General features: G+C 42.3%; 1 protein-coding gene across 2 annotated transcripts; it reads right to left on the minus strand.

The window, feature by feature from the left end:
• Positions 1–14,804: 14,804 nt before the first annotated feature.
• Positions 14,805–21,178, minus strand: SIX6 (SIX homeobox 6; the record flags this gene model as incomplete). Of its 2 annotated transcripts, XM_079126227.1 has the most annotated exons (3): positions 14,805–14,973; positions 16,070–16,658; positions 21,091–21,178. In XM_079126227.1, the coding sequence occupies 2 exons, from the start codon at positions 16,639–16,641 to the stop codon at positions 14,805–14,807; spliced, it is 741 nt and encodes a 246-aa protein (XP_078982353.1). The 2 variants fall into 2 exon arrangements, with proteins under 2 accessions (XP_078982353.1, XP_078982352.1); XM_079126226.1 differs by lacking the exon at positions 21,091–21,178 and having other exon boundaries at positions 16,070–16,641.
• Positions 21,179–22,888: the final 1,710 nt, after the last annotated feature.

Genomic DNA, 22,888 nt, shown 5'->3' on the forward strand with positions numbered 1-22,888 from the left:
CTCAGCCTCTAGAGTTGCTGGTATTACTGGCATGTGTCACTGTGCCTGGTTACTCCTCTTTTTACCTATGCCCCTCTTTTTTAAAATTATTTAAAAGAATTTTATTTACATTTTATCAACATTTTTATTGGTGATTTTTACTCACATTTATTTATTGGTGCATTTTATTGGGGCATTATTGGTATACATTGATGGGATTTGTTGTTACATATTCAAACATGCATATAATACACAATATAACATATAATTTGGCCAATATCACTCCCCAGCACTTTCCACCTCTCCCTCCTTTTTTGAGGACCTGTTTTGTAGGGCTGTAAGTGTATCTGGGCTCATCCTGCCCCAGCCTGGGAGCCCACCAGTTCTCTAAGGGGCCCTGATTCCCTTTATTGATCTTTCTCTGAGTCCTGCACTTCCCTTTGCCCTGGTGGGCCACCTTTTGTGTGTGATGTCTTCTTATACAGTTTCTTTCTATGATTCTGGTCTTGGAAGGACAAACAAACTATCCTGAACAACAGCTAGTGAACCTCTTTTTGTGCTTTCTGTGTACCTCCAATATCTTCTCCTGTCCCCACCTGACTTTGGTTCTTGTATCTAGTGACCTTTGCTACTGCTTATCTGGCCTAAGATGCTTGGATCCCAATATTAGTGACTACTATTTGTTTACTGATGCTGACTCTTCTAGACTCAGCCTCTTTCCAGCCATATTAGTGGCAAAATGGAGTGGTATGGAGGAAGAAAGTTTCTAGTTAACTATGCTGACTTAGACTCAGCAGTAGGGAAGGATAAAGACAGTTTCTCTCTCTAAGCCTTGGGAAAAGTTTGGCTTAAACTCTTGTGGGTAGAGTTGTCAAAGCACTTCCAGCAATTGAATAGTCCCAGGAGGTAAAGCCAGGCAGGAGCCTTTCAAAGCACCCTAACGGATGGCATGTTTGTGGACTCATAATAGTTGAGTCTATTAAAAATGGTATTACCTGTTTAATATTTCCTTCCTGTTATCTTTTAACCTTAAGTAAAATTTTTCACAAGTTATAGGTTCACATTAGTTGTACTTCAAGGATTTTAATGGAGGATCTGTCCCATAGGGATGGAGGTGCAAAGGGGAGAACAGTATCTTCTTCCTTGAGATAAGAGAGAAGTTACAGTAGGGGGATCATAAGTGGGACAGCTGTGCCTGGTGGTGTGGCAGTTGCACGCAGTAGTAGGAGTGGGGCATTGTGACAAGGAAACATACCAGAAAAGTGTAAGCACAATTCACACACAATCTGGGGAACTCTCAGGTAGTTTACTTCAATCAGGCGCACAGGTCCACTGCATTTTTCATTTGTAAAAAAAGTGTGGCCTGAGACCTTATTTTGTGGTTATAGATTGGGTGGACATTTGAAACAGACCAATTAAAATTTATCTTGTTTTTTTTTTTTTTGGCCAAACAGTCTAGTATAATAACATCATGTTCAGTTCTGTTTCTGTCTACTATCATATTATTCTTTTTAATTACATTTTTTAAACTTTCATATAAATTTAAAATTAAAATGTTGACTTAGGATGGTGACCTGTGATACTCAATGGGGTCTACCATGCAGGTGGAGAGAGAACTGTGGCTCAATCTATGGTTTTAAAAATATATCCTTGGGCTGGGGTTGTGGTTCAGTGGTAGAGCACTTGCCTAGCATGTGTGAGGCACTGGGTTCAATTCTCAGCACTGCTTATAAATAAATAAATAAAAATAAAGGTCTATGGACAACTAAAAATATATTTTAGGGCTGGGGACATAGCTAAGTTGGTAGAGTGCTTGCCTTGCAAGCACAAGGCCCTGGGTTCGATCCCCAGCACCACACAAAAATAAATAAATAAATAAATAAATAAATAAATAAATAAATAAAATAAATTTTTAAAAAAATGTATCCTTATCCCCTTTTCTGAGCTGAGGCGATCATCCCCTCACATCCCAGGACTCTGGCACCTCTTTCGTAGAGTTTCTAAGAGTTTATAGAGTCTCTAAGGTTTCTAGTAGTGACTCAGAGGGAGAACCTCAGAAAGTTCCTACTAGGTCTCAGAATGTAACTCATCATGGTTTGAATATTTGGATTTACTCAGGGTGGCCAAGTGCTCCTTTCTGATCTCTATTTATTAGACCTTCATTTACTGGTAATTACTTAAACTGTGAAAAGGTGAAGAAACTTTTGATGTGAGTAGAAAGCTGAAAATATCTTGTGCATACGAGGTAAGCAGTAGATGTTGAATGAATGGTACAGGATGATTGAATGATTGAATGGATTTCTGACCAGTTTGAATGTCTATAATAGTGTTAATGATACCACTGGAGTATTGACAGTGAGTGTTTCTTCACTAGAGGAATGAGACTTACGATTTATATAAACTAAGATTTTATAAGTTTACTACTTAAGATGTTGCAAAGAAAATACCAAGCTGATTCTTTTAGCTAATAGAAATGTTATTTTAGCTAATTATAAATTGGACTCTAAATAGATTATGTGTCAAAAGACCTGATTTTCAATCTTAATCTAGAAGATTGAGATTGTATTACAAAATACATTCTACTGCTATGTATATCTAAAAAGAATAAGTAAAAAAAGAATGAGATTGTTTTTTCTTTTTCCTTTGGTCCATAAAACTGCTTATTTTTGTTGCTTTATTAGCATTCAAGTTTTAAAATTTCATTTAGGTGACAAAATATTTCAAGATATGAGGCCCATGATTAAAAAAAAGAGTCCTTGGATGAAAAGACTGGAGATAACTAGATCAACTATCTAAACTACCTTCCAATTTAACATTTAACTTAATTTCATAATCATCCATCTAAAAATGCAAATTTCAGTAAGTCCTGACAAAAGGACAATTTTTTTTCTTCACTGGAAAGAAAAAAATGCTAATTAGTAGATGAAGAATATGAAGAACTCTGAATTCTCTGTTATACTTAATTTTTATATGAAATAATTTTATTTGCACCTTTTGCATTTAGCTTCAATATCAGTGTCATTATCATTATCTCCAGGGCTGTTTGTTCCATTTACTACAAACCCTGATAGAATTAACGAGGGTATATTATTTTCATTTCAAAGTTACTTTTTTGATTTATAATATATATTTTATTATAATTATTAGTACCTATTAATTGTAGAAAATAATTCATTTTGATGTGACATTTTCAGACACACATATATGCATAATGTGCTTTGATCATATCCACCTTCCCAGTTACCCTCTGGCTAGTGCCCTTCCCTGAATAATCTCACTTCTACTTTCACATCATCTTTCAGAGTCTGACTTATTTTGCTTGACAAAATGATCTCCAGTTCCATCCATTTTCCTGCAAATGACATGATTTCATTTTTCTTTAGATCCATAACATTTTTTAAAACCAGAACTCATACCATCACTTGTGCATATTTCATTGGGAAGGTAGGTTTCTCCTTTCATCTTACAGGTAAATGATCTTTACCAAAAACTCCCCTTCAATTATTAGGCTATTCATCTAATTTTAATTTAACTTTTGAATAGGTAATGATTCACATAAACAAATTTAAAATATACAGAGTTATACACTGAAAGTGGCCCTCTCATCTGGGCCCCCATTTGCTCAGTTGCTCCCCCAAACTTGAAACCACCGTATAGGTTCTTGTGTGTCTTTTCAGAATTCATTTTTTCAAATATGAGTAAATTTAAGTTTTATTTCCCCACCTTTAATAAAAAATCTGATATCTTTCCCTAGCAATAAGTGGGCTATTATTTTTTTTCCCAAAGGAAAAAAATATTTTTATTTTTTGCTTTGAACTTCAGCTCATTCAAACTAAAAATTCCTCATATGAAACATAATGATTCTGGCTATCCTTTAGTTATGTTTATTTATTCATTTAATTCATTTCAGCAACGACCTATTGATTTTCTGCTGTGTGAAAGATCCTGCACTCAGTTCTTAGAGGATTACAAAGATTGTGAATCTTGTTCTTGAAGAACAGATGAAATAGTGGGAAATATAAGATATGAAGCTAAATAACTGTGAGAGATACATAAAATGCCTCAACAGTTTAAACAAAGGAGTGATCAATTAAATCCTGTGAGTCAAGGAAGCTTCTGGGAGGAAATTGGCCTTTGAACTGAGCCATGAAAGTTTAGTCTATGTACCTGTGGAGGTGGAGTGAGGGAAGAGGAAGAATATTCTCTGACAGTGAAAGAAACTCAAAGTAGTTTAAACAACAAAAGAAAAGGGGGGAGGATATCATGTTAGCTACCATAAACAAACACAAAGAGACAAAGCCAGAGCTGGTTTCATCGCGGGGCTGGCTTCAGCATCAACAGCGCAGCAAAGACAGGCTCCTTCCTGAAACAGGTGACATGGCTGAGGCATCCTGTTCTTACTGCTCTCAATCCAAGAGAACAGTGTGAACTGCTTCTCTGCTTCCAATTCAGAATTTTTCCTGAAAGGGCTGGCCCTGCTTGGTGGTTATACCCCACTGTGGGTTGCAGGTTGGGAAATTCTGTTTGGTAAGCCCACCAGAAACATATTGAAGTGGGGGCGCCAGTTCTGTAAGTGGGCTGCTACTAGAAGAAGGTCGCAAGGGATGCAAGGAAGGTCGGAGGGGATGCAAGACAGACACAAAACACGTGGATCTATTTACAACTGCTTTGCGAACAAAGGTATGAAGGCAGCAAATTGCAGACTTTGCTCTGAATTTAATGAGATCAGTTATGTCTCAGAAGCCAGGGACTAGGGTGAGGCATCTATGGAACAGAAGTTAAGGAGGTACTCATTCTCAGATGCCAACCCTGAACTTGTAGGACATTAAGAGTAAATACCTCCTTAACGTTTGTACCTCAGACAATTTGCTTACCTCAACCTAATCCTGGTTCTGTTAGAAAGAGGGGAGACTCCACAGTTGGCCAAGAACAGGTGGAGTAGTTTGAAGGCCAGATAGAGTAGAGTGACCTTTGGGGTGAACATTTTGATGGAGTGATGTAAATAAAAGTCATAGTGCAAGGAATGAGTATACAGAGAAGAAATGGAGGCAAAGAATGTAGGCTACTCTTTCATGAAGTCTTGTGGGAAAGAGAAGGATAGAAAAGGAATTGTGTCTTGTAGGCAAAGCTTGAGATGCCTGACAAGATTTTTTTTACTTCATTTTTTAAAAAAATACTATTTTGGTTGTCAGTGAACCTTTATTTTATTTATATGTGGTGCTAGGAATTGAACCCATTGCCTCACAATGCTAGGCAAGCGCTCAACCACTAAGCTACAACCCCAGCCCTATTTTTAATATTGCTGTTATGTGACTCAAAAAACAGTCATCTACTTCACTGGAGTGATTTGAAGGGTGCCTGGCTTCCTTCCAACCCCAAATAATTTTCTACTAGCTTGATGTGATGTCTGAATTGCTACCATTAGTGACTTGGGTTATTGAATTAAAGGATTATCTCCTAGCAGTTAGTAAGTACCATCTCAGGTCCCCATCTGTAGGTAATTCATTAAGCTTTTAGCAGCTATTTGTATGTGGATGTGATTTGGTTCATCTGATTTTTTGGTGACTCCTGAGAATAGATTTTGATAAAGGGAGGGTGAAGAACACTGAAGGGATTTTGACAGTTTGGGATACAGCACATGAAGGAGGCAAAGTGGAAGGGGGACTCCCAAAAGGACAGGTTATGAGGTTCAAAAGGATAACCCTACCTGATCTACGCAGGACCAGCTCTCCATGAGCAATCCTAAACTCTCCCTCCATCAGTGAATCATTTTTTAAAATAACTTTTCAGTAGAACCCTATCAAACTATTCTGGGAAAATACGTTGTCTCGGATGATAGACAAGAATTATGGACTTGGGGATCAGAAAATCTGTTCTCATCAAACACATTGCTTATGCAGAGGCAGAATAAATTTGAACTAACTTGAACCAAATGATGCTTTGGCTTTGAGATACCTCAATTGCACAGGTCTCTTCTAAGGTCCTCGTAATTTACTCACATGATTTTGCATTTTTTGGAAAATTTGTAAAATAAGATAATTTAATTACAGTAGGCCACTGCCTCTTTCTACTCTTATTTTCCCTCAGTCTAGTTCCTCTTTTGCTGGGTGATACTTGAATAACCATAGTCATTTTGGGGATCCAGGAGCTGGGGGAGTTGGAACTTGAATTGGAGATGCAATTAGTTTGGGTTTGGTGATATATATTTTAATGATTTGTTGTCACTTTATAAAGTTGTCAGTTGCTGAAGTGCAGGAATGTCTTGTAGGAATATTCCTATTGCCCACTGTGCTGTCTTTTTTCACTGCATCAATGTGTAAGGTCCTTAATCACAAACTGATCACTGAGGGTGTCAATGCAAACATTACTTAAGACCGGCCACTGTTCAAAGCAACTTCAAGTGTTATAAAATCTTATTGCTCAAAAATGAAAGAAACTTCATTGAGGCTTTTCCAAATTTTATAACAATCCAAAAGTAATATATGGCACTACTAATAATGGGATATGAAGATAGGAGTAATTTGTCTAAGTTATTAATAATAAAAAAATTATATATCAATGCCAAGTAGCCCTAAGCAGGGTAAACAGCCTAGGAAAGAATGATGATGCATTAGCACAAGTCATCTACTGCCACCGATGGGAAAGATTGAATTGTTTCTATTGGAGGTTGTATTATAAAATTGTCATATAAAGAAGCAATCAAAGAAGTACAGAGAAAAAAGTAGGGTAAAAAAATATTCTAGACATCTGTAAGACAGTTAATAAAATGACTTCATTATTTGTCTGGATTTTGAGGTTGTTGTATTTGCTGAGTTTTTAAAATTTGTAATTGTTGTGATTTCTTTTGTCATACCCAATTTTGTACTGATAATTTTGTATCTTTTATCTTAAAGAGTACCTTCCCTCCTCCAAATTGTATAAGCTTCAAGCCCTATGAAATCAAGATTCTTCCCTACTCCTGTGATTTTGAACAAGTAATGTGAGCCCTAGTTTCCTTAGTGGAAGGTGGGAGTCATCCTATTTGCTGGCTTATCTAACAGTTCTTGAGAGTAAGTGAGATGGTGCAGGTGAAAGGATTTTATTATTAACTCTACAGATCCATATAAATACATGTAAAGTTGGATCATTGCTTCCTCCTCAAAGAAATAGGCCTCTCATTTTCCCCAAGAGGATTATGTTACCTTTCAGTGGTCATACTTTATATTTGGGGTTACCCTGACTTGCAATACGGGCAAGGATCCTCTTGGAGAGCTTCACATCAATGCCAAGTAGCCCTAAGCTGGGTGAAGATCCTAGGAAAGAATGATGATGCATTAGCACAAGTCCATCTACTGCCACGATGGAAAACCAACATACTTCAGGTCACTCGTGGGGGTGGGGAGCAGAAACTGCTTTTGATACTAAGGACAGCGTTTAGCATTTAAATTCACTTTGGCTGGGGGTGTAGTGTAGCTCAGTGGTAGAGCAGGTGCTTAGCAGTCATTAGCTGGGTCAAATTCCCAGCACCACTCCCAAAGTCAACAAGATTCCAAATATGAAGATGACACTTATTACAAGAGAGTCATATAGCATTTCTTTGCCTTAATATTTAACTAGGAAAAGTGGGAAAAGGGAAGTTCCATTCTCTCAACATCTATTACATATAAGGGTTCATGTGAGGTGTTTTAGATACATTATTCCGGTAATACTCATAATATCCTTGAATATTATCAATTTTATTCTATAGAAGTAAAATCTAAATCTCAAAGTGTTGAGTGATTTGTCCAAATTCACAGTAATTAGGTTTTTCAAACCAGGTTTGTTTGATCCACCCTATTAGTTGTCAGTCCATTGCTACAGGGTCTATACAAAATAGTCTTATTTTTCCTATTTGTCTATTTTAAACTGATGACTCCTGCTCACACAGTCACAATCACCTGAAAAACAATTTTTGAAAATAAGATGTCTCATATGTATGCATAGGCCTTTAGTTCAAATACATAATTTATAGAATGTCAGGAGTACACCCAATGCAATAAAATATGCTTTACATGGTGCTTAATTTAAATAGACATATCATTAATAAGACTCTTATATGTCTGAAAATGTTTGGAATATATAATAAACTAGTTTATCACCAACCAGACTGTTCATGTACCAAATTAATGTATGCCATCTGAACTTAGTTGTTTGATTTCATTTTAGAAAATTCAGGAAAAAAAACATATAGTAGACCAGTGTTCTTAGGTTGCAGATTGACAGTGCCAGGCTAAAATGACTTTCCAGGAGACAGCCTTATATATATTTTATCAGAATTCACAATTATACACAGTTCACTGCTTCTGTCCATTAAAATTTTAAATTGGGATGAGTTTGTTATCAAGTAGATTTTCATAGGGCCTTTGCAATTGAAGATTTTAACGAAAACTGTGGTTTATCCTGCCCCACGTTAGCTTAAGCATGGAGGTGGAATGCCAACCCACTGTCTTAAAACTGGACCCCTTGTCTGAATTTGTGATTTTTTTGTGTGTTTATTTTTTAAATCTGTAGGCCAAGATTGGGGAGTGGGTAAAGGGTAGGGCAGTGGGGAGGCAGAGAGAAGGGAAGGGTGCTATTGTCTTAGTTTGTTTCTCCTGTTACAACAGAAACAAATACCTTAGACTGAGCAAGTCACAAATGAAGAAATTTATACAGTTATGAAGGTGGGAAGTTCAAGATCAAGGGCTCAGCAGGTTTGTGTCTGGTAAGATCTGGAGTTCTCTGCTTCTAAGACCACCTCTTGCTGCATCTTCACAAGGCACAAGAGGTCTCCTCTCATGGTAGGAGGGTAGGAAGGTGAAAAGGAGCTAGCAGTCTCCTTTAAGCCTTTTCTTCTTCTTCTTTTTTAAATCCATTCAGAGATCTCATGATTTAATCACTTCCTTAATAGGCCCATCTTTTAATACAGTTGCACTGGGAATTAAGTTTCAACATGAATTTTGGAAGGGTACAAACATTCAAAACAGCAGTTATCTTGGAAGTAGAAACCTTTATTATTTTATAACAAAAATATTATTCTATTTTATATGGTTTAGTGAGTATAATGGCTAGAATTTTTGAAACCTAAGGGAATGACTCTCACCTTATGGTTCGGGAAAATGTGTTGTGTGAGAAGATAATTTTCATACTGTGAACCTAAAACCACAGGATTCTGAAAAACCATAGGCCCAGAGGGAGAGAGAGCACTCAGAATCAATCCAGGAATCACTCCACTTCAGAGAACTCAAGTCAGTCAGCAACCTGTGTTGGGAGGATTTAAATGAACTTTGGGTTCGGCCAATATGTCGTTTTTGTTGTTCAAATGAGTTCAGAGGTAGCAGAGGTTTTCCACTAATGTGGAACAGGCAGGTTTCAAAGAAGATTCATTAATTCATTCAGTTTTAAAATATTTATTAAGCACCTACTACTCAGTCTAGGCGCTGGAAGTACAAAGATGAATTAATTCCTTGCCCTTAAAGAGCTTACATTTATGGAGGGAGGGAGTCAAACAGGCAAATAAATACACAAAAATGTTACAAACACTAAAACAGTCATTTAGATAAAGTGTAATCTGAGCATTGAAAGGAAGTGAACAATTCTCTGTGGGGAGCTGGCTGGATCAAGAGAGACTTGGTGGAGGGAGGGTAAATTTGGTGGCTTGACAGGTTAGTGGTCCAGGTAGAGGGCGGCATCTGGGCAGAGTAAACTACCCCGCAAGCGGAAACAGCGAGAGCAGAGGCACAGAGGCGTGAAACTGCTTGTGCTGTTCTGGGATCGTCCTCACAACCCTTTGTTTGCAGACAAGGCGGTGAAAAGGGAAAGGAAACCAGTTCGTTCTCTCTCGGTAGGCTACGTCTAAAGATGTTTGGGAAAATAAATCCTAGCACAGAGAGCTGAAAGGCAGGATGTAGCTCCAGGTATAGACTAGTTCACAATGGGAAATGGGAGTCGCAAGGTTTCCGAAAAGAAGGGCGTCCCACTGGCCTGCCAGGCTTAATCGTGCCGTCGCGGACGTTTGTTCCTTGCAGTGCACAGCTCCCTGTCTCCTCCCGGAGAGCTGAGCCTCTGCCGGCTGCGTAAATCCCCCTGGAGGTCCCAGTGCCTGCAAATCCCGCTCCGTGGGTCTGGAGCCTCCCAGCCTTTCCACCCCTGCCCGGCGTCTAGCTCTGCGCCGCCTAGAGCCAGGGGCTACTGCGGCTGCTGGGCTAGCGGTCCAGGCCGGACACGCGCAGGCCTAGCCCGACGCGCGAGCAGACACTTGCGCAGGCCCAGACCTGCGCTGCGGCCCCGCATGGCTTCGCTGTCGCAGAGCCCAGCCGTCGGCGACCCGAGGGCGAGCGCGCGCCTCCGCGGCTGCGGGAGCGCTCACTTGGGTGTGTGTTTCGCGCACCTTGGTTTTCATTTAACCCTGTCCCCAGGTTTTGAGAGGCTTCGCTCCTCGAGCTAGTTGAGTGTGGCAGTCACACAGGAGTGACTCGAGGCCTACGGTATGCGAGCTCCCGGGGCGCTGGACGGAAAAGGTGGGTGCACCGAGCTGCCTCCCCTTAGAGCCGCGATCCGAGTCCGGAGGAAAGAGCACCTTCCCGGCGACTGTGGGTCAGGGCCAGGCTTCTCCTTGGGAATGAAGTTCGGGCCCCACCACCTCGCACAGGGCCGCCTCCCCGAAGGGACCCACGCGCCCGCCGCTCTGCGGCCGTTTTCCAGCGGGCCTCCAGGGGGCCTCCCGGCCGCTGCCTCCTGTCCCCCGCGCCGGGTTCCAGGGGCGGCCGCGCGACGGAGGGCCGCGCCTCGGCGCCCCGGCCAGTGCGCGGACAATGACCCCTTCTCCCCTCTCCGCCTCCTTCTCCTGACACCGCCCCCTCGCTGCCCGCAGGCAAACCTATTAGCCATTCAGGCCGACAAAACCCCGCGGCCCCGCGCATTGTCCCGCCGAGCGCCAGGCCGCTGTCATTAGCCCTGATTACGCTGAGCCGCCTGACAGCCCCGCGGGCCGCCGGGCAGACCCCCCATTCACCGCCGCCCCCCGGCCCCGCCTCACAATGGGAGCGGAAATCGTCCGCGCTCCCGCGTCCCCGCTGAATAGAGCGAAAAGCTGCTTCTCTCCTCCTCCCGCCCCATTCACATTCTCTTTGGATACAATATTTTTTTCCTTTTTGTTAAAATTAGGGAGAGAGAACGAGGTCAAGGAAGACTTAGCTTGAGCTCTTTGCCTGTCATTTGTTTAATGTAAACAAAGAGCAAGTCCTCCCCCACCCAAGCCTCTCCTCCCCACCCTCCCAGATTTTTATAAACAAACTGGTGAAGGGGAAGGGGGCGGGCAGCGGCGGGTGGAAGCGGAGTGGGTCATTAAAGTGGAGGCGACAGGAACTGCGGCATTTGGGGAGCGGGCCGTCGGTTTTCTTTTTCTTTCTTTTATTTTCTTTTTGGTGGAACTGGAGAATGGTTGAAATAGTTACAAGCGGTAAAAGAGCCTGAGAGGAGACTTGGGGTAAAATCCTGACATTGGTCAGGTCTGTTGAAATGTAAAAATGCTTCTCTCTACTCTGCCACCTGAGTAACTGCTTTAGGGGAAACTGTGATAGAATTGGAGAAGAAAGGAAACTCATCATATGGAGATATCTCCAAATTCAGAACCTTAAGCCTTTCTGCATTTTATTGTTTTAAAACCCTCCCTAGAACAAGATGAAACTGATATGGGGTTGCGGGGGTGAGGGGGGGCTGAGCTTAAAAAGAAATCTTTTATAATAATGTTCATGGGAAAATTTGAACCTTTAAATAAATCTCTGTGAAGAGCTGGCCTAATCTCCAACATGTGGTCACCAAAGAATTGATTATTCACAAAGGCAGTTAGGTGTCACCAGATTTCAGATAAACATTTTTAAAAAATCTTTAAACAATGCATTAACCACTTAAGATTCTAAACTGAAATTAGAGAAACAAATCTCCAGATTATTGAAACATTATAGCCACTTTAGAATGTAATCCTTAGGGAGCATGTTAATTTAAGTAAATGATAGATGTAGTTCAAAGGCTTTCACCAAAGCAGAAAGTTAAAACAACAAAAAAAAAAAAAAAAAAAAAAAAAAAAAAAAACCTTCCATCCTTGTTTGCCTTCTTGTTTTCTCCAAACAAGTAAGTGTCATTTAAAAATTATTTTCTAAAGAGAAAGAACTGTTACCCTATTTTCTTTTAAAATGCAGAATGGGCATTTCCTTCTGCTTCTAGGCATCATTTGAACTGATAAGTGGGTTGGCAATTTTCGAATCTCAAATTCTTTTACATCACCCCACTCATTAATTCTTTCCTTTCCCTTTTTGGACCTGGAATCATCAAATTAAGACATAAAATTTGCCAAACAAAGTTCTCCAAATGCTGGTTCTGGGCAACTCCATAGCTAGGATGAGGTGGAACTGGGGCACAAGACTAGAAATCACTGGATTTTTTTCATTGACGTGCAATACTATTTGGTAGATTCAGGACTAGGGTGAGGTAATAGAGGCATTTAGGGTTCAAAATTTTAGGAAACATTCAATCTCAGGTTCCTGGCACTTACCTGACCTTGAGAGTGAGTGCCTCCTTAAAATTTGCATTCTAGGTGCCTCCCATGCCTTATTGTAGTCCTGTCCTGCCCCTTGGCTTTGAGGAACTAGAGGAACTACCCTGTGCTCTAGGAAATAAACTTTAGTCTGGAAAGAACTCTACCATCTTAGCTTTTTAGGATCCACAGAAGGTCATTTGCTTGCTTTTGGGAAGAAAACACCAATTTGATCACAAAGATTTCCTCAATGCTTCTGTCTAGGGCTCTTGTGCAAAAAAAGAGTTTTGATTTTCAAAAATTCTCCAGAAAAGGCCACTGTGTGTAATGACAGTCATTTATAAAGTTCAAATGAACCAAATCTGTTTAAGTAATTTAGAAATAAAAAATCAATCTTTCCTGGGCTCTCAAAGTCTACTGTACAATTTGACTGCTTTTTGTTTTCCATTACTTCAGTTATTTTTGTTGGTTTGCAGTCCAACATTTCTGCCTAAATCATCCACAAGTTAGCAGGCTTCTGACCCAAAGAACATCTAAGGACAGAGAGGCAAATTGAAAGGACTCTAAGGGGGTGGGGAGGGAAGTCCAGCTCAAGTGATTTAAAGATCAGTGTCAAATTTTATAATATGCAATCTGTTTCACTAGGTAAAAAGCTTAGAGACTCTTTGGATAGATAGCTTTACTTTCTTAGTGTCAGAATAGTAAGTAGTACGTGTATGCGTGTGTGTGTGTGTGTGTGTGTGTGTGTGTGGTACTTGTGTGCGCAGAAGGAAAAATTAATGCTAAGAATTTTTTTTTATATTTTTAATTGAGGCTATTACTAGGACAGTGAGGCTCTTGATCACTTGTTTCATGTTTAATGTGGAGATCAGATTTTTAGAATGTTTATCATTTCTCTGCGGCCTTGTCTTACCCTGAATTTGACACAATTTTATACTATCCTCCATCTTGATATCTCTCTGGTTGAAAATCTTTCGTTAGATTAAACCCAAGTTCTGCAGCAAGAAGATGCTAGTCTAGTTGCCTATAACCTCTCCTATCTTCCTTATTTTTTGGTCTTATTTTAATAAAAGCTCAATTCTAAATGGAGTATATGCTCACTTGGCATGATGAGTGCCCACTACTCGGGAGGGGCCTCAAAGGAGATGGAAAGCCTTTTTGTTGCAGAGTCTGTGTCAGGATGATTTTGCTTTTTTATAAAGTAGGAACCATTACTAGAGCCCAAAGTTTGGTTTTCCAAATTGTTCCTAAAAGCAATTAATGCATCATAAAAATTAATGTTGGTGGTCAAACCCTAATTACCTGAGCTGGGGATGTGGGGGGTTACCTTACAGAGCGTACTCATGTTGCCAATTTTTCTTTAAAAATTTTTTAATTTTAGTTGTAGATGGACACAATACCTTTATTTTATTTATTTAGTTTTATGTAGTGCTGAGGATTGAACCCAGTGCCTCTCACATGCTAGGCAAGTGCTCCACCACCGAGCCACAATCCAACCCTCATGTTGCCAATTTCTAGGTCTAAATAAACCATAATGTGTATATACGTGTATGTGTATATATACACACATATATATTACAACTTAGTGTGGCAGGTGGTTATGGACCTACCATTGGCTGTTTCAAAAATACACTGGGAAACACCAGAGATGGCATAAGATACAGAGAAGACTTGGATGAAACTATATGCAGGAAAGTCCATCCCTGCATGCCTAGTAAAGGAAAAAGAATGATCTTTTTAAAAAATCTGAGCAGCTCCCTTAAGTAAGAAAGGTATTCCACCAAGTTGTTTTATTGTTTGGCTTCTCCACACAGAATGCACCAGCTTGCATTTAGAAACAGCAAGTTCCCCAAGCTACAGAGAAACCTACCATGACAGTCTCTTAAATAAGTAAACAGCATATATATGTTTTGTTAAAAAAAAAAAAAACTTTAAAGCAAAAGTTATACATATATAACATCGTCCTTTCGACGTGAAATACCCACAAGAGACTCAGGGCAGACGCTCAGCGTGCAGTTCGGGTTCCGAAGGCTTCTTCGCAGCAAAATCCTTAGGAAAAAGCAAAGCGAGGAGAACTGGGCGCTGCGGTCAGGCCTCACCGCGGGCGCCTGTGATAGTGGCGCTCCTGGAGTCGTGCGGACTGTGGTGCCGACACTGAAACCCAAGCCCGCGGGTCCCTGGCCACCTGGCTTCCGCCGGTGATGTATTTATTGGTCTCTCATCCTCTTTTCCCCTTCATTGTTTATCTCATTTTTACACTGGATTCTGTTTCTGAGCGTGCTGGTTGGACAGCTCAGATGTCGCATTCACTGTCGCTGGATGTGATGGAGATGGCCGAAGTGGCCGCCTTGCTGGATAGACTGGCGGCAGGACTGGTGGAGACGCCCAACACCTCCGGAGTGCTCTCGCCCTCGGCCCGTAGAGCCCGCCCGGAGCCTTGCGACAGAACCTGCTGCTGTAGTCTACGGAGAAGGAAGGGGACACGGGTCACAGTGCGGAAAGTTGCCGCCGCCCGTCGTCTCCTTCCCCCCCGGACGCATTCCTTCAGCCCCGTGACCAGATGATCTTCCTCAGACCCGGGCAATTAAGGAGGGAAGGAGACGCGACCGAGGTCAGGCAGGAATCTGCGGCCGCTTCTTGGCAGAGTCCTGCAGTTGCCCCCGCCCCCTTCGCTCCCTTTCTCGGCTCCACTTCCCCTATCTTTGGGATGCTGGGCTCGCAAGGGCTTTCCCAGTTGTTGCCTGCCTTTAGGAGACTTAGAGAACTCTAAGGAAATAGCAGAGGTGTGGATGACTTAGGACAGATAAGGATCGGGACTTGGGACCCCCTTCTCACTAGTACATCTGCCTCCGCCTAACTTCTGAGTCAGTACCCCTGAGGCCCGGTCGACTCCAGTTAAAGGCAAACATTGCTGCCTGAGGGTCTCACGGAGAGTTTGGGCCTGGGGGACGAGGCTGGACCCTTGGACAAAATGTTTGGCTAAGGGAGATCCGCACGCCCGGTACCGAAAAGCCTGGGCCAACTAGTTTGTTCTCTTGAGACTAGTCGTGCATGGGAAAAAGAAAACTCGACTTTGCACTTAGGAACAGGAATCCTTTCGAAAACCGTTTTCAAACCATTAGAGAAAGATGTACCTGGGCTTTACAAATGACAACCTGAAGTCGACACGTAATAAGCCAGGATTTACTTAATATAGGAGCCTGGGCCCAGGCTGACAAGAATTAACTTTGGGCCTTGGGGTCTTCAATCGTTCCTAGGATTTTAATCTTTATTTCTTTCCTGCCCACCCCACTTCATGAGGCTTTAGTTTGGTGACCGAGACTAGCTGCTGCAGTGACCCTCAGTCCCCGTGAACGATAGAGACGGTGAGGAACTAGGTGACCATAGGGAACCCGCGCACGACGCCCAAAGCGCAATGGGCTCGTAAACCGAGGAGAGAAAGCGCTCCCAACTCCTGAGATTTGAGTCGGAGTCTCCAGGCACCAGGTACCGGCGCCAAGAATTCCTCACCCGCCCCCTTCCCTTGCGCACTCAGCGCGGAGGCCGCTAGGTACCGACCTGTTCTTGGCTGCAGCCGCCCGGTCCCTTTGTCGGCGGTTTTTGAACCAGTTGCCCACCTGCGTGGGGGTCAGTCCGGTTGCCTGGGCGAGCTCGCGCTTTTTGCTGGGATTGGGATATGGGTCCTGCAGGTACCACTCTCGGAGCAGGTGTCGCGTGCGCTCCTTGAAGCAGTGTGTCTTCTGTTCGCCATCCCAAATGGTACGCGGCAGCGGGAACTTCTTCCTTACGCGGTACTTGTCCACTGGCCCCAGCGGCCGTCCACGTAGCTTCTCGGCCTCTTGGTAGTGAGCTTCAAGCCATAGTGCCTGAAGCTTGGCGTGCGAATCCTTGGTGAACTTGTGGTTTTCCAGAATGTGGTAAAGCTCGCGGTAGTTGCCACCGTGAAAGGCCACGATGGCCCTCGCGCGCAGCACCGACTCATTCTTGTTGAGGGCTTCACAGGCCGCAGGGGCCACGGGCAGCGACCACAGGAAGCGACCCAAGCGCTCCACATCGCCGCTCTCCTCCAGCGTCTCACATACCCCGGCCACTTGCTGGGGGCTGAAATTCAAGATGGGTAACTGAAACATTGAGGCAGCGCCGGCAGCTGTGGGGACACTGAGCCCGGGGCGGGACACGTAGCAGATGCCCGCGGGCCCGGGCGGATGCGCTAGGCTCTTCTTAGCTGGGCGACTTGGGGTTACACGGCGGGGGCAGCAGTGGCGGCACAACGGCCAGGAGCCAGCGTCCCCGACTGGAGGTGCGGGCTGCGGGACTCAGGTTCGGCTCCGCTTGGCTCAGGCACGCAGGCAGGCTAGCTGGCGAAACTGCTGGGGTGGGCGGATTGGCGGTGGAGGCGCCATGGAGACCCCCTGTCAGTCACTGGCCGGCTCTGCCAATCAAGGCTGCGACCAGTGCGCCCCGGCCATTTCAGCACCTCCCAGCTCTCAACAGCGCCGGCCGTTCGCCGGTGGACTTTTCCTCAGTATTTCACCGAACCCGGAGGATGAAAAGACGTTCTGAGTGGCTGGAAAGAAAACAAGCGACAGCGGCAGCGTTTCACTCTCCCCCCTCCCCCTGCCTGGGCCCTCCCTCTTTTTTCCCCACCAAAGAGGCAGGGATGCTACAGGAATTCACTTTGGGGTTATGCGGGTGCCGCAGTCAAAAGGTCTCCAGACTGGGCAAAAAGAGGAGTGGGCAAAATCGAAATCCTCCAAGAATTCGAAAGTTTAGTTGTAATAACCGAATAGCAAACACTGCGGGGTGTGCACGCACGAAGGGGAGAGGGTGGCAAAGTGGATCTTCTCATTTCTTCAAAGCACCCATCCCTGCCTACTTCCCACTTTTCCTTTTCCAGCTGTCAAAGCAGCTGGGTGGGAAACAAATCTGCATCAGAAGGAACAGGACCGGGATCTGTAGAAGTGATCAGTTTGGACTTCCCACTCCCTTCAAAAGTCTCCTGAAATAATTTTAAACGTGAGCAAAGACATTGCTTACACTTTTTAACAGTTGCTGGCCATGAAGTCAAATCAAGCTTTAGAGGACTCTCACTCAAATAAATATACTTTTGAGTCCCCTCTTTCCATTTTTAACGGACTTGAACAAATGTGCAGCGAAGCCACATCTAGAGCGAGAAGTCATTGGTAGGTCAGGACAGCAACCTAAAAGCTTGTTTGAAACATTTTTAAAAACATTGATTTGCACCTCTTCTTGAGGGCTAATCCCCGCCCCTTCTGTGCTAGAACATATAACTGGAACGAGAGATAGAAATCTTCTTGACTTTCTAGCCCAAAAGCAATTGAGTAAAAATAAAATAGACGAGGAGGACCCACAACAATGTGCGTGTGCATGGGGTGGGGGTGGCTAGAAAGGACTTCCTAAGCCGCTGGGCCCTGACCCCTCCTGCAGAGAGGAAGGGCTTTCTTGGCGGTTCTGCCTTCTGGCCAGTAGATTGAATTGGCAACTTTTATTGATTCCCAATTGACATCCACATCATACCGTTTTCTGAGGCCTCAGTCAAAGAAACCACGATCTCATCTGGGTCTTACATGGGGGTTTCTTTAGTTTGAAGAAAATGCTCGGGTGAGGGGGGTGTCCAACGAAAACGCCAGGAAAGTCTTTGGAGAGGCCGATCTTTAGAAAGGGATCAAATGGAAAGTTCACCATCGAACTGGACTGGGCCTGGCTGTCTTTTCTTCAGTATCAAGTACAATTTGTATGTGGCTTGTACAGATCTGGTAAATCAGAAGGCAGATAGATAGCACAGATGGTTGGAGGTGTCAGGTCAGATCACGCTACGCCTGAGTGCAGGGCAAAGCTCGTTCTGACGGAAAACCCTGATATTATTTTCACAGATCTTCACAGTTCACTCGAAAAAAATAGCAGAGGGGAAGAAAAAAGCCCTGCAACTATTAACATCATTTCTGTGAGATTGCCAGCCGCCTCAACGGAGAGGCTTTCTTTTCTAAGAGCTCATTTTCTTGAAATGCGACAGGGCAGGGGCAAAATAAAGAGGGCGATGAGGATAATGACAAAGCATAAACCTTCTCTAGCTTGAAGCGACTTCCGAATCAGCCGGAAGGACAACTTTTAGGGAGAAACGTCGCACACAGCGGCCCAGAACACGTACGCGGAGGAGAATTCGCGGCTCTAAAAGCCTGGCGGGCCTTTCGGGGCCGTGGGGGTGAAGGAAAGCATCCCCTTGTTCCACTTTGCCGAGGTTTCTTTATTCTCTCTGGGGATGGCTTCCTTGCCGGCACTCGCACGGTGGCAGAATAGCATCACGCTCGCCCTTCCTTGGAAGAGACCACAGTCACACCGCGACCTCAGAGCTCGCAAACCCAGAGCGGACTCCAATGCCAGTGCCTGGCTGCAGGAGATGGAAGAGGCTGCCCTTATCGCAGGCGATCATGTCTCCCCCTCGTCCCTTTGCTGCACATGACCAGTTTGAATGCGGCAGATTAGGAGAGAATTGACTTTTTGCCCTTAGCCTTTGTGAGCAAGTCATTTAAATTTTCCGAGTCTAGGCGCCCCATCTGGGAAATGGGAGTGTTTATCCTATAACCCACTTCTTGAACAATAGTTCTGTAAATATTAGATAAGAGGGGCTTTTTGACTTCTGCGTGTCTGAGGCCCTGGGACCCAGGGTTTGGGTTGGCCACAGCCAGAGCCACCAGAAAGGGTTGGGGCTGCGTGCGACACAAAAGTCCCGAGAGGTTGGGGTCTACACCAGACCTTATCTTCGCCATTATAAGGAACTTGATTTAATTTTATTATCTCTAAGGAAATAACCTTTCCCAGGGCACCTAGAAATTACTTATTTGTTCTCTAGCTTCATGCATGCGGCGACAAACAGGAGAAAAGAGTGGTTTTCCCGGGTTCCTTAGAAATAACCCTTTTGTGAAAAAGGCAGTGACCTTCAACCCATCCTTAAAACGCACTTCTTCCGGGTTTGCCAGGAGAATGGTGCACCTTCAGGGTTTTTGTTTTTGTTTTTGTTTTCCTTAATTTTACGGAAAGAAAGAGTATAAAAAAAAAATGTGGAGCTCTGTGCCAACCCTCCAGGCAAACCTCCACTCCTCACCCCCACGTTTCTTCCACCCACCCCACTCCCGCATTTGGCTAGGAAATCCAGAAAGGGCAGCAACAGCCTTTGGCCTCAGGCCTGTCTAGGTGGTTTTGCAACTTTCTACAGATCGTTTGCGACTGGTAGATACGTGAAGACTTGGGCAAATGCTCAATTTTCACCGAATGTATTTTTCAACTCTCCAAAGTCAAGGGTTTTGTTATATTGGGAAAAAATGTGGACATGGAAGCATGTAAAAGATAACACCTACGGGCACATTCTGTGTCTAACTGTTCAGTGGGTACTTGGACTTGGGTAAAGTGACCTCCAGAAGTTGTGAGGCTCATGCCAGAAATCTTTGGAGTTCACCAAGTCATGTCTGAGCATAATGGGAACTCGCTCAGAGCAGTGCCTTTTTGAAGTCAATACATTCTTACCTCTGGGTTTCAATCTTGTCTTACCTTTTCATCGACTTTTCCTAAGTGAAATGCCTTCAAAATAATGATTTTTTTTTGTTTGTTTTCTTTGCCACACAATTTTGAATAGTCAGGAATTTAAGAATGTAGTAATCAAATCCATCTGAATTCCTTGATGAAGACATTTGTACTGCATCTGAAAGTTACAGACTGAAAGACAATGAGGTCCAAGTCTTTTGAATGTCCGTTTGGACTTTTGTAAGAGATCTTGTTTTCCCTTTCCCCGTGCCTAAAGCCGGATGCTGATGGTGAGAACTAATTCTTTAAGTTGTGATAACTCTAATTTTAAAAATAATTATTGAAAATATTTTACAAAAAGATAACGTAGAAAAATTCAAAAGGTATTTGCAGACTTTGAAAGGACTATATGAAGATTTCATACTGTAATTTATTCGTTAATTTAGTATTCTGATTTTCAAATGATATGACCTGCATGTAGATATATGTTCAAAACATTTAAGTTTTTGATAGTCCAGATTTAAAGATTGTGGAATGAATTCATTTTCCTATTTTTAAAGTGTTAACTATCTTAATAAATTCCCAAGGTACGTTGCTGTGTTTCACGAACTTCTTCCAAGCCACTAAGTACCTTGTAACAAAGAACAAAGATGACTTTTTATTGCATTCTTCTGAGAACAAACGCTATTTGAAAAATATTTTGTAGACTTCCTGTCACAGTAAAATTAACCAACAAAAAACACATTACAATGAAAATAATGATCTAATTTTGAGATTAAGGTATTTTGTGATTATTCACCAGCAGTTTTTAAATGACATTTAAAAATGATGCACAAATTTTTATGTTGCTAAGTGGAGGACATTTTTATAACTTCAAATGTGGAAATGTACTATTAAAAGTAGTGATTAAGTACTAGTTAACTTTAAAAAGTTAGGCTTGCCTCCTGCAACCCTGTTTTGACCTCTAGTTTGTGGTGAATCCAAGATATTTGGATGAGAATTTCCTTTTAAGACAAGAATATATTATGTTATAATAATTATAGTTCTTCTTCCTCCTCCTCCTCCTCCTCTTTCTCCTCCTCCTCCTCCTCCTCTTCTTCTTCCTCCTCCTCCTCCTCCTCCTCCTCCTCCTCCTTCTTCTTCTTCTTCTTCTTTTTGGTGGTATTGGGGATTGAACCCTAGCCTTCTCTCCACTGAGCCACACCTCTAGCCCTTTTTATTTTTTTTGAAACAAGGCCTCACTAAATTGCTGAGGCTGGTCTCAAACTTGTGATCCTCCTGCCTTGGCCTCCTGGTCTTGATTAAGTTATAACACTTATAATACAAGCTGTGGTCTTAAATTCACTGTTTTCTCCCCTGCTTCCCTGGGTAAGACTAAATATGCACAGGACTAAGCACACTGCAGTATTGCTTGCCTAGAGCTATGTATCAATGGGTTCTTGTCCGAGGGAGTAATGCTTAGAAGTGTAACCAACCTGTCACTTATGAACATGTTATTATCAGTAATGAACCATTAATTAAATAAATGAAAAAATGATTAATTCATAGCTCTCTACTGAAACATTATTTTTTCTACCAGCAGGTTATTTTTATTTTATTTTTTTTTTACCATTTTCAAATCTAAGGTCAAAGTAATTTCTAAAATACACATAGAAACCTTACAATTCAATGATATAAAAGGGTTTTAGTTTGTTTAATGTCTTTTGGGATTAGCCAAACGTTATTTACATTAAATTGTATGCATCATGTACATATTAGCTATATATATTATTTTGGTAAGTCATAATTCTTTTCCATACTGTAAAGTCAAATAGAGACAGTAACCTTTAATAAGTACCTTAATTTTTCTGAGTGGATGTAGCTGGTTAACAGAAAATACTTTTTAAAAAAAACTGCACTATAAAAAATACATCATCTTACCCTTCAAAGCAGCAATTCTCAGCTGAGGGCAATTTTGCTCTCCTTTCCCACTTCTCAGGGACATTGGGCAATATCTGAAGACATTTTTGGTTGTCACAACTGGCATCTAGTGGATGCAGACATGCTGCTAAACATCTTACAATGGAAAAGAACAGCTCCCTACAACAAATGTCAATAGCATTGCTGCTAAGAAACTTTGCCTCACAGGATCTCAAAATAATTAAGGCATATACAAAACCTGTTAAAATTCTGTTTATTCTGGAGTTAAAATGTTTTCAAAGGAATCAGTACCCTTTTAACTTCACCTTGGGTCTAGGCCATACTAATATAATCTATTCCTAAGAATATACTGTTAATTTTTTTCTTAGAATTTACCATAAGTGATACTGGTAACAGAATATTTATAAACCCATAAATATCTGTGGCCAAAGTAGGGGTTTTGTTTCTATCATGATGAAATCTATGTGTGTGTTTTGTTTTGTTTTTGCATAATTAGTGAAACAGGCAACAATGGGCATCAGTCTCTCTCTGTTTTACAAATGAATAAAATATGAAGACCAAAGAGCTTAAATGATTACTTGTATTACATAGCTAGTTAGTGACAGAGGTAGGTGTAAAAGAGATTGAAACAAGATGCCTTGTTTTCCTCAACCAGGAAAGATGATTTAATTTCAGTTAAGTTTGAGGATTGAAGATCTGAATCACACATATTTATTGATGCCTGCCATTTGTGAGATTCTGAATTATTTCATGGTGCTGTGACCTTCATAATTTAGAGCACTTAAGTTCAAGGATCTCAGAGATATTTAAACTATCCTGAGTCTTGTCAGGTGGTGTGACCCTTGCAACCCCTAAAAAGTCCCTGTTTCAAAATGTGATTCAGGGACATTCTTTGTTTTCTCTGGGGAGTCTGAAGCT

The sequence above is a fragment of the Sciurus vulgaris genome, assembly GCF_902686455.1.
Source record: "Sciurus vulgaris genome assembly, chromosome: 2".
NCBI lineage: Eukaryota > Metazoa > Chordata > Mammalia > Rodentia > Sciuridae > Sciurus > Sciurus vulgaris.